The sequence below is a fragment of the Aphelocoma coerulescens genome, chromosome 3 (assembly GCF_041296385.1).
Source record: "Aphelocoma coerulescens isolate FSJ_1873_10779 chromosome 3, UR_Acoe_1.0, whole genome shotgun sequence".
NCBI lineage: Eukaryota > Metazoa > Chordata > Aves > Passeriformes > Corvidae > Aphelocoma > Aphelocoma coerulescens.
The window spans coordinates 110,124,677-110,136,806 of NC_091016.1; the positions used below are offsets into that span (position 1 = coordinate 110,124,677).

A 12,130-nucleotide genomic window follows, 5' to 3' on the forward strand; every position below is an offset into this window, starting at 1 on the left:
AGTAAACAGAAGCTGCAGCTCATTTCCCCTTACCTGCACTTGGCACCATCTTTCAGTTTACAGTCTGCAGAGCAGCAGGGATCAGCCAGTTGGTACAAGAGGCCAGGATCACATTCCTCCCCTTCATCCACCCTGGAGTTCCCACACACTTTGTTGTTGCGCTCTTTAAAGCACTCCTGGGCCTTGATCTCTATGGTCCTATGGATAGATTTTTTGCTGCAGCTTGAGAACATCTAGAGAGCCACAGGGGAAAAGAGCAGCACTGAGTGCACCTTTCTGTCAACAACTGGCATCTAAGACAGCACCAGCCTCCCTATGCCTCTGAGTTCTGGCATCCCAGAAAGCAGTTATTCCCTCTACACTGTCAGTTTGATACCTTGGAAGAATTTTAAGATGGGAAAATAACAGTTGGGTCAGTAACAGACACTGCTACACACTGCAGGGACTCCCCTATGCAGTCTGGCTCAGAGAAAACTCCAGCTCTCCCATGGCTTCAGCAGCCCCAGGACAGGATGTGAAGCTGCAGCAACAGGCACAGACTGTGGGGCTGGGCACAGCCACAGGTCAGACCAGACTGCAGATAACCCCTGGTAATCTGGGTTTCTCATCTGTAGAACAGGCACAGTGCCAACTCCACACTGCCTGGGTAAGCTTCCATCACAGTGTTTGGCAGCCCCTCTCCAACAGCAGCTAAGGACCACCCCAATGCTGTGTGGTACTGAAGGTCCTGGACTGGACTCTTGTAGCAGCATACAGCCACAGCTAATTACAAACAACTAATTAAAATGCACCTTGACATGCTATGAACTCCAGTGAAACCTAGATTCCAAAGATGAGCTTATCTTGCAGAGAACCCAACTGCATGCAAATGTTTTCTTTGCTAATGGCTAATCCATTACATTCTGGTGGTTTCAAACTTCAGGAATCATTAACTAAATAGATTTGCCATGAAAGGGTCACTGACCATAGCAAAAACATTTGTGTTGATGCAAAACTAAACAACCATACCTTGTTGTTTTCATGATCCCCACTGACAGCAATAGGATACATGACATATTTCCCACCCTGGTCTTCAGTGGGGGCACACTCTGGCAGACTGTCAGGATCATGCTCTGCTCCAAAGTTATGTCCAAGTTCATGTGTTGTAACCAGGTCAGCCTCCTTTTTTGAATATGAAAAAAGCAATGTTGAAAAAAATTAGTCTGAGCAGCAAAGGACAGAAGATCCCAGCTACTTCCAGGCCACCAGCAATACTAAGATACACCAAGACGGTCAGGAATTTCCTATGAACATTTTTCTGTTTTTAGAAGTGGAGAAATGAAGGTAAATAAAATCGTGGTCCTTTTCAAAGTCAAGTTCAAGAACTAGATTTGAACATTAAATCACTTTTAAAGGCAAAATGCTTTCCTAGAATACCAATTTGAACTTGTTTTCAAGGCAATGCAGATGCCTAAAATATGAAAATTTGCTTTCATGCAGCTGGAAGGCATAAAAAGCTAAACCAAAACACAATCCAAACAAACACCAGCTACTACAATTAGTCAATCTCATTTAACATATCTTTCCATTAGAATTATTTCTTCTAAATGGATGATGACATTAGGAGTGCTGAATAAACTCTGTTACTGCATGATTTCTAGGAAAGACACCTACAACTGTGGCCCAACAGGGATGAATTTCCAACATCATTTATGCAAGACAGGGCTGCCTGTGCTGAGGATCCCAAACCGGCTCTGCTCGCTGCGCACCTCCCACGGCGCCTTCCCCAGCAAGCATGTCAAGCTCACAAGGTGACAACCACAAATTAAACTCACACAGAAATATAGGTAACCACAAGGAGACCAGGCAGTTCTGCAGAGGAGCTCACTGCAGCTGCTGTGTGGGCACAGGAAGGACCAAGCGCTGCCATGAGCTGCCCTGGTCCGTGTCTAAGCACAGCTAATGTGGGAGCCAGAGACAGGAGAGCTGCCCAGGCATCCCTCCTGTGCTTCACTGTGTTTCATTTGGAGAAGAGTTTTAAGAAGGTTGTTTTGGTTTGTTTGTTTTTTTCTCAATCGAAGTGGACACCATAAAGCACTTTCCCTGTGAAACTCATGTGAACCATTGTCCCAAGCCCTAAGCCTGCCACTGGGAAGACAGAAGACTCAACTTCCTTCATAATCCAAGGCAGAACTCCAGTCTGGAGATTGAACAACAAATGCAAATAGCATGGCAACAGCTAGAGATCTCTGCCAGCATCCCTCTAACACAAAGCTTTACTGTCTTTTTTCCCTATCTTCCTGATAGTTTCTGTGCCAAGTTTTAGCCCACACATCAATTATAAATTCCTATTATAATCACGCTACAGAAAAGCACAGCTGAAGAGCCGGCAGAACTCAGCAAAAGTGAAATATGCCCAACTGCAAAGATTTATTAGATGCAGACAGAGGCACTGCTCTGGTGTCTTTACAAGTGAGACAAAGGTAATATTCAGGCTTTCAAAGCTCATTTGTGTATTTACTATCTAATAAAGTATGGAAAAAAAATCCAGAAAGTGTCAACTTACATTAAGCTTAGTATTAGCACTAATAAGTCCTGTCTACTATACTGTTCTCTGCTCTAGTTACTCAGGACACACAAAAATCAGGTGGAGGAATTGCATTAAAAGCCTCAAACTACCTGCTTTGCCTGTTTGTTCTGTTTGAGGGTTTGTTTTGTTAGAGCTTCGTTGTTTATTTGGGGATTTTTTGTTAAAGCAAAATACATTTAAATTCATCTTTAGACATCAAAAACCTGTTTATATCTAGAAAACTACATCTCCTATGAGACACCAGCTGTTTCCTCGTTCCTGTTTCACAGTGAATTCAATTTTCACTTCCATTCAGTCCTGACTCCCCTTGTCAGCTACAACAAAAAAGATGATTTTTGTTTTATGATCTATACCCTTGTACCCAGAGATCTGACTCAAATGGAAAGCCAGCAGCTCTTTTCTGAAAGAGCACAGAAACTTGTCACAATCCCACGGCACACATCACCAGCACACACACATGAGGAGGATGCTCTCCTACCTTTGTCAGGATGGTCTTCCCATAGTTCTTGGTGCTGGTCAAGCCACTGTTCAGATAGATATCCTTCTTTGCAATTTGACTGTAATAAGCTACAAAAGTGAGAAATAAACAAATTAAAATTGAGAAACATTTTTTTTGTGTTTCAGGGTACTTTTGGGGTGAGAGGGATACTTGTCCAGGGAAATGAACAGCTTTATTGTTCTCACAGGCTCACTAGTGAGACCCTGCCTCTTGCCAGTTTTTGGAGCTGGGAATCTTTCAAGCACAGCTCCAACAGCTCATGTATTGCAGTAAAGGCAAAACCAGCAGAAATTTCCAAGACAACAGCATCTGCCATTCCAGAACCACTGCAGGATGTGCCCACACAAAGCAGCCCTTAGAAAAGGGTTTTTTCTATACAGCTTCTTCACACCAGATAGCTTAGTGACTTTGTTCAGTGACTTTTATCCTTCCTGCTTTTTCCAGCTCCAGCCAAAAAAATGGCCATCCCTTCTATGTAAAAAAACAACTACTAGAGTCTATGCAAATTACACAACATACTCCATAAAAGTTGGAGAGAAGAATTAAACATGAATAACAAAAACTAGCTTTTAACCCACAACTGGGACAGAAGAAAAAGAAGCCTTGCCTTTAGGACAAATGCCACCATGGCTGTTAGGTCTGGGAGAGCCAACATAAGCCAGTCCAAGTGTTCCCATGTCAAAATCTTGATACGTGAAGAGATGAGCAAGGCACACATGAGCTGCTTTCTCAGCAATATCACAGCTAAATTGCTTAAAAAAAAATCAAATCTCTTGTTAGCTTACAGTGCATGTTAGAAGTCTAGAGATAATAACATTTATTGAATGTGCCAGACAAGTACCTCCTAGATCTGGTTAAGTCAGAAAACAGCATCTGTTTAGCCATGCTACAGAGCTGCAGGAAATTAAACTAATGCCCAAGTACACTGTATACATTCATTTACATAACTTGTCTATTCATTTTCCCTTTTCACAGTGAGGACAAAGCCAAGTACAATAACTTGATGAAGGTCACAAGGCAGCCAGTCTCAGGGCCAGACATATCAGGACTGCCTTTCTGACTCAGACCACATTAATAAGACTAATTGATGTCTGCTCTGTAATTATGCAAGGGAGTCCTTTACCACGGGCTACAGGGCACAGCAGCTGGTTTGACTTTGTGTGACATCTACACGTCATGCAGAGGGAGCAGAGGACTTTCACTCGTTACTACAGAGCAGCTGTATGAATGAGTAAGTCTCTGTAAGGGGCACAATTTTTTACAACCTACCTCTAGCAGCATTTTCACATCCCAGGCATCTTTCTTATCATCTGGGTAACTTCTTGCCATATTGTAATGCCTTTCTCCAGGTTTTACAGGATTCGGCTCATTGTGGATGATAATCTACATTTCAAAAAGGGCAACAATAATGAAGAGGAATTTTGGTCAATTTTATAGCTACAGAAAAGGTTTCGATGTAATTTTAAATGTCTCAATAGATCTGTAAGGAGAAAAATTCAGACTCAGCATGATTCTAATATTAACTTTCCAGCCTCTGCTAGTTAAATACACCAACTAAATCATAACTACATTCTAAGCAACCCTTTTACAGGATGTCAGAAGTTTTCACTGTAAATTCTGCTGTGAAGTGCATTTTACTTTTAGAAAAACTCCAAACAAATACAACCAGTATAAATAACCCCAAATCATTTCAGAGTTCCAGCTAACCAAAATGTGAGTTAAAAGATTGCTACTTTCTCAGTAACCCAGAATTAGTTCATAATGTTCTCTACACCCTCCCTGCCCAAGTACTACTCCTTCTTTATTCCTGCAGATCTTTTCCCAGCAAAGGGGCAGCTGGCCTGTATCATTAGTCTCCATGTCCCACATCACAGCTCTTGAAGTACGCTGAGCTGATGGATTCCTCCTGGTTTTAATGCTGTTTTCCAGATTTCTGTGCACTAACTTTGAGACACCATCTTAGAACCTGAAGTCACTACATCCCTGTGTCCATATATACAAGCCTCTACACATGATGTCTAACGGGGTCATTAAAGCTCTTCAGGCAAGATTTGTGTGTTTTCACCTGTGTTTGAGGCGCACTCAGGCTTTGTAAGCCAAACACCAGCGACAGAAATATGAAGTAAATGCCTAAGTCTGACAGAAACAAAACTTGCTCATATTCAGGAAAAGAAAAGCAATTTTGAATTAAGAATAAATATGGAAAGATTCTCCCTGAAAATTCACATCTCAAACACTACAAGGAGCTGAAAATGGGCATCATGTGTCAGATCATTAATGCTGGCAAGATGCTATTTCTGAGTGCTCCTGGCTGGAGTTAATAATGTAGGATTTTATTATTTTAGCCCTAACCAGACAAAACCCCAGACAAAATAATCAGAAACCTCGCTATTTAAACCACGTTCCTTTAACTTGGAAGCCCTCTGCAGAGTCCAGTGAATACCTGTTCTATCTGTATGCCGTACCCATTGAAGGTTCCATCGTCCCAGGAAGTGTTTCGGTAGATGTCATCTACTCTGTCTATCAATTCAATCTGTGCAGAAGAGAAAAACAAGTTACCCAATCAAGCTTTCATGGAGCAAAAGACACTCAGAGAAACTGCAACACACTTACCCAGAAACAGTCACTTGAATTAAAATTGAACCTCGTATAAGGTAACAAGACAAACTCCCTGGATCCAAGTACTGTTGGTTTTGGATCAGTATTATCCAATACACTTGAAAATTTTCCATCATAAAAAAATAGCACAAACTTTTCCATTTATCACTTTTGTTTGTGTAGTGGAAGAGCAATAATATCAAGAACAAGACATTTTGGAAAATACTTTGTTCAAACACTCATTTTCCAGATTTCTTTGAGGGGAAGGGCAGAGGAGGGAGCTGTTTTTACTGCTTTGTTTTAGCATGGTGCTTAACTAGTTTAACTGACCCCCCAGGCTTGCTTCCCTCACCCAGCCAAAAACCTATTATTTTCCTCATTATGGTTCAAGCACAAGGTTCCAGAAAGTCTCTTGTCAGTGCTCACAATCAATACCTCCCTTTTCAAGCTGTTCTCTTAATAAAACACCTTCTACTAAATATAAACCACCAAACTTGCTGAGAATGAGAAGGGACATTCAGAGCCACTCAATAATAGTTTATACTTTAGTTTTCCAATCACTGTGTCGTTAACAGTACCCATCTACCCAGGAAACACAACAGGGGTCAGCCTCAGCACATGTCAGATGCTGAGATAAGAGCACCTCTGCAAACACACCAAATGAGACCTCCTTACCTGAAGACCATAAAAGCATTTCTGGGGACAGAAAGGTCAAAAAGCCAGCAAAAGTGGAACAGTGTGATTAGCATTTCAAAGAGTCAAGCTCAGAAAGAAACTTCTGACAAACAACAGGCCTCCAAATGTGTTTTCATTTGGTTTTGTCTCTGGTCCCCAAACGCCCATACTCTCCACTTCTGCTGAAAGCCTGTGGGTAGGCCTTGTTCTAGTTCACAAAAAACCTTTCAGAAACAACCCCAGTGTTTTGGCTGGGCCACTAGGCAATTGGTACACAGGATGGAGCCCTGCTTTCCTGAGGATGGCTGAACACCTGCCTGCTGATGGGAAGCAGTGAATTAATTCCCTTGTTTTGCTTTGCTGTTATGAACAGCTTTTGCTATTAAATTGTTTCCATCTCAACCTACAAGTTATCTCACCTTTACCCTTCTGATTCTCTCCCCATCCCATCTGTGAGGAGAGAGCAAGTGGCTGCCTGAGGCTGAGCTGCCTGCTGGGGTTAATCCACAACAGAAATGTACAACTGAACAAGTTGTTTACTGGGCCTGCTTCTAATTCTATTGTTCTGGACAAAGACTCCTGAAAGAATTTGAAAAAGATCTATATGAGTTGCTTTAACATCATTAAACATGCTAGAACTTTAAAGATGCTCATTTGCAGTGGATTTCAAAATCCAGGAGACTCTAGAGCTCTGACTGAGAGAAGTTCCTGGGAAGAAAATGGCATAGTCAACAGAAGTGTATGAAAGGAAGGTATTTGCTTTTAAGTGAAATTTGAAGACTATTGAACTACTTTTGCTTAATTGTAAAGTATTTTTAAAGCATGATTTAGCACTTTCCCAGGTAAAAGCTGTGTGTACAAAATTAGTATAAGCTGTATGTTGCTTTAACTACTGGATCCCTGTGTTTTCCTGCATCTATTCCAGCAAATTTTAGCAGGGTACATTTACTTACCAAATAGTTTATAGTGGTGCTCTCTTCCCCACGGCCCATGTACTTGAAGAAACGATGGTCTGCCACCACCAACATCTTGCATGTATTTTTGGAGCTCTCTGGAATGGCTCTTTTCTTCCGATGGGTGCTTTCTAAAGTAAATATTTCAAATAAACACTCAATACTACTACCACTGCTGCATCTATTGTCCTTATTTAAGGCCTGAATGTGAGTGTGGATGGGGTCCTGGGAGGAGAATGGGAATGTTTAGTTTTAGTCTGGGCTTTTTTTTTAATAGCTGCTCTTAAATTTTGTCTTCCTAAGAGTCTTCAAACTTACTGTAAGGACAGGAATGCATAGCAGTGAAACTTGAGTTATTCATCAGATTTACCTGTGGAGCTTTTATGGTCATCACCACAGCCTTAACACCTCTCCTCCTCCTGTTCTTATCCATTATCCCAACTTTTGCTGACACAGCAAAGGACAGAGGAAAGAGGGACCAAAAACTCTCAAAACCCCATCATAGCTCAAGATGGATACCTTGAGTGACCATAGAGGCCAAACAGGTCCCACTGCAGAGTGCACAGAAGTACAAAGTTGTTTTAAAAGGCATAAGGAGTGCTGCTTCCCCCCTCCATGCCCACAGTGCATTGAAAGAGCTAATTTGTTTCAAAGATGCTGCTCTACCAAGGTATGGACACTCACCTTCATTTTGCTCCCTGTCTTCCAGTCCTTTTGGCAATAGCTCATCTTCACTCAGCTTTAAATAACCACACACTTTGGGGGACTGCAATCTTGAGAAATCTTTGATATCTTCAGATCTGTAGACCAACAGTCTTTCATCTTCCACATCATCTACAAATCTCCACAGTGGCTGACAGCACAAGGAGAAGTTAGGAACACAGTGAATGCAAAGTCTAGATAAGTAAAAATCTTTATGTGTGTACCATCATGTCTCCACAGCTCTCTGCGTACACACAAATACACAAATGCACTCCACTCACAGCAACAAATCTACTGATAAAATGACATCCTCAAGAAAGCCAAGAGAAGTCAACTCTCTCCTGGTACATGGTAATCCACCAAAAGTCTGAGAGCATCTCAACAGAGTAGTGGCAGCTACCTGATGAAGCCATAGGAGAGACAATTTTTCTTCCCCTCAGAATCTGAGCAAGCTGAGGAGGCTTCTCAGGTTCATCTCCTCCCCTCTGTAACAGCATGGAGCCAGGAGGAGATCTTTAACTGGGCTAATGTGGGAGACAGAGGAGTAGAAACTCCTGCAATTAAAGGAGGCTTTGATTTACAACCCTGGAAGAGGGTAGGTCTGGCTTAATTGACAGAGATTTATAAACCTTAAGCAAGAGGATCACGAGTCTGTGTTCCTATAGTTATAAGTAAATGGGTGTTGGTGGAGGGTTTTAAATATAATAGTGTGATTTTATATAGTTTAAGTTAAGAATGTAGATGGTATAAGAGAGACATCTGTGTGTACATGACATGAGAATTTATTGGTCAAAACGCAGCTGCATTGCAGTGAGAAGTGCCACAGGTGATAGGTCATAAATCCAAAACAAAGAGTCATTTTAAGTGCCTATTGGATTCAAAAGTTATAAATTAACTCTAAATCTTGTGACTTTCACCATTATTCAGAGGTATTGTAAAGCCTCACGCCTTGACTGATGCGTTCTGTTATCTTAAACCATAAATCCGTGTAATCACGTAGTCCCATCTCCTGAAATTATTTCCTCTGACGAGTGGAACACACGATTCCAACATGCTAACAAATGCACTCACCAGAAGCACAGGAGGTGGCAGGTAACAGAGCCTTTAAGCACACAGCAGAATATGGGCTCTTTGATGTTCAATAGCTACTCAAGTCACTCATAAGCATTAAAATTTCTCCAAAACCAAAGACCATGAAATCTCAAGGAAAGACACCAATTCTCACAGCAGATGCATACAAACCATCTTTTTACTTTATTGACAAGTCCTATTATTATCTGAATGTTAAAGCTACAGCAACATACACCATGGACATACATACACCAACATACACCAAATACAGCATGGACAGGGTCAGTTCTTTGGCCAAAGCCAAGCAGCACAGACTGCCTGCATCCACAACATAGAGCACCTGGCTCTGGGTCTCCTCTGGCTCTTAGGCAGTGCTCTTGCAGCTTCAGCCAGCCATTATTTAGCACACTGTGCTTTCGCTTCACAGCAAAAAGGTCCCAAAACGTGAAGGCTGTGCCATGCCAGCAGCCATATGTCTGCAGCACAAAACTGAGGGTTTTGCACACTAAGGCAAGGTGTGAAGGCAACAGTGGTTTACACAAAGGCCCACAGCCATTCCAAACGTACACAACTACCTTGAAAACAAAGGCAGGAAATGGCAGAGCAGCTTTGTTCATGCTGCCTTTGGGGAATAGACTCAGGCATGCTCCCTCTGTGACTGCACATGGGAATCATCTCATCTGGGGCTGGTTAGTGGCCAAAGCTGACCTGGGGACACCACCAGCAAGGCAGCGTGGGCAAGCCAGAGGCTGCACACTATTGCCTGCCCTCAGCTGCACAGCTAGCCAGGAGCAGGGCCTTGGCTGCACAGAGAGCCAAAGCACACCCACACTGCTCTGCACCACTAACACAAAAATGCTTTACATCACAATCAAACAGCTACTGTATGTTCTTCATGTAAAACTCAAGTACAGTGATTTGGGCATTTTGATCACAGTTTTATACTTAAACATGACTAGATTTCTCAGGTTTACTCATAATTCTGCATATCCTTGGGTCTGAAGAAAATTACAATATCCATATAACACTCAGCCATAATTACTGTTATTCAAGCCATTCTAATACTGCTTGTGTCTGGGAATATACTGCACTGAACAACTCATTATGACAATCTCTAATTATATATTTGTTGAGTATGTTTTTTTTAACCAAGAGTTCAAAATAACGCAAGCAATGAAAATGGTAAAAAACAAGGGAGTAGGGAAAAATAACCAGATTTTCAGATAAAATATCAGATTTTCAATGAAGCTCTAAGAATGGGCAAACTTCCAAGATGTAACAAAGCCAGTTTTAAAAAGCTTCACAGACATCGACTCTGTTTAGACTGCCACAGTTTGTTAGAGGCCATGATCATCACTAATTACTAACATTATCCATTTCTGCTTCTGAAACCCTTTCCTGTTTAAAATATACCTTCTCCCTGATGTATCCAAAACACACAACTGTCAGATAATGTCACTCACTAATAAAAGTCAACACTTGCAAGCCAAATTGGTTTCTTATTTCTCTCCCTCCTCCCTACTCACCCCAAAACAAACACTACCACCAAATCTAGTCTGAGCTACGGAAGTGTCAACACAACTAACTAGGAACACCCAGAGGAAAAGAAGGTGATTGTCTGGATACAGTTTTCCACAGCAAAGCGTACCTCAATATTGTATTCTTCTCCATCAGTATTGATTCGCACTGTAAAATCTTCATCCCCAATATGTGCCACAACCTTGGAATTATGCTCTCCTTTAACATAAGCATGGAAGAATTAAATTAATTCAGCTGTTTGCATGTGCTCCTGCACACATTACATTTTTTGGGGGCTTTTAATTGTTCCTAAACCTCATGACAAATTACTTCCTCAGTCTCTGTACTGTTCAATTTAAAGAAAAAAAGAAATTAATCAGCACTTCCCCCAAGACTTAACTTCCTAACAGTCACAGTCAACGAGACTCAGGTTTAACAGGTAATTTTGCAGAAAGTGTTGAGATGGCTCTGAGGATTAGTAATGGGACACATAATATTTCTGCCAACAAAAGTAGCGTGCATCTAACTACTATCAGACAGTAATTTCACGGCGTCAGCCTGCATTCCAGTGGAAAAGTCTCACTTTGCCACAAAGGCAACACAGAAATCAAAACAACTTAGCAGAAGCATTAGTACTGCCTGAAAGTGGAGCATTATATTTCTTTACAGAAAAGTAATCTGCAAAGAACTATCTTGAAGTTTTTTAATTGAACAGTCTGGGCATCAGTGCATCACCTCTACCTCGGCTTTGTGTTCTGGGGCAAGGAACATTCAAGTTCTACATTCCAGATGGAGTTAAAGCTACCATCAACTCTTAAAAAAAATAATAATTTGCAAGCTGCTGCTTAAGTAAATTACACCTTTGTGTTCTGCCAAACTAAACACAAGAATCCTATCTTAGGAGCTTGATGCAATAAACCTTACCACCCACCAAACCTAAAAAAATCCCCAAACACACCACAAAAACAAAACCAGAAAACCCAAGGGGATAAGAATTACATTTATTTCTTCATTCTAACCATATCTGATGAAAATGAGGGAAATATACCATTTACTCTGCCCAAGAGACTCAAGCAAAGCTGTGGTTTCTCAGCATTGACCCATAGTCTCCTTCATACTAACCAACAACATGTCCGGTGAAGAAGTCTTGCCATTGAACACGATACTCCTTTTCCTTGCCTTCACCATCCACAATTAATGCTTGAAATTTTTCTGAAAAGTGTTCAGCAGTTGCAGTTAAGTATAATTTAAAGTGCCTGTAAAAGAATTTACTTACATTTATTTTTAAGCAAAGTATACACATAACAGATACATTCAATCTCCATTTTACTGAGAGTCCAAAAGAAGTTAAAAAGCATTAATGCTGATAAGCAGGCTATACTGTGTAATTGATAACTGTAAATATTTTAAGAGTCACAGATGTTTAATTTTAAGAAAAGTTAAAAAAAAATTAACTCCAAAATCCAAAACAGTCAGAGTTTGCTCATGATGTGCCTTCTCTATCTGCAGTCAAGCAAAACCAGTTACTGGTAACTATTTAAAAAA

The 12,130-nt window shown here is 41.1% G+C and overlaps 1 protein-coding gene across 1 annotated transcript in view; it reads right to left on the reverse strand.

Moving 5' to 3' along the window:
• Positions 1-12,130, reverse strand: part of ADAM17 (ADAM metallopeptidase domain 17) — a 36,061-nt gene that overhangs the window by 10,079 nt on the left and 13,852 nt on the right. The window contains exons 3-12 of the mRNA XM_069011565.1: positions 11,708-11,841; positions 10,716-10,804; positions 7,979-8,147; positions 7,295-7,425; positions 5,512-5,601; positions 4,338-4,451; positions 3,676-3,820; positions 3,048-3,136; positions 1,009-1,161; positions 34-233 (exon numbers count right to left, since the gene is read on the reverse strand). Of these exons, the coding sequence (XP_068867666.1) occupies positions 34-233; positions 1,009-1,161; positions 3,048-3,136; positions 3,676-3,820; positions 4,338-4,451; positions 5,512-5,601; positions 7,295-7,425; positions 7,979-8,147; positions 10,716-10,804; positions 11,708-11,841 (1,314 nt within the window). The remainder of the gene's footprint in view (positions 1-33; positions 234-1,008; positions 1,162-3,047; positions 3,137-3,675; positions 3,821-4,337; positions 4,452-5,511; positions 5,602-7,294; positions 7,426-7,978; positions 8,148-10,715; positions 10,805-11,707; positions 11,842-12,130) is intronic.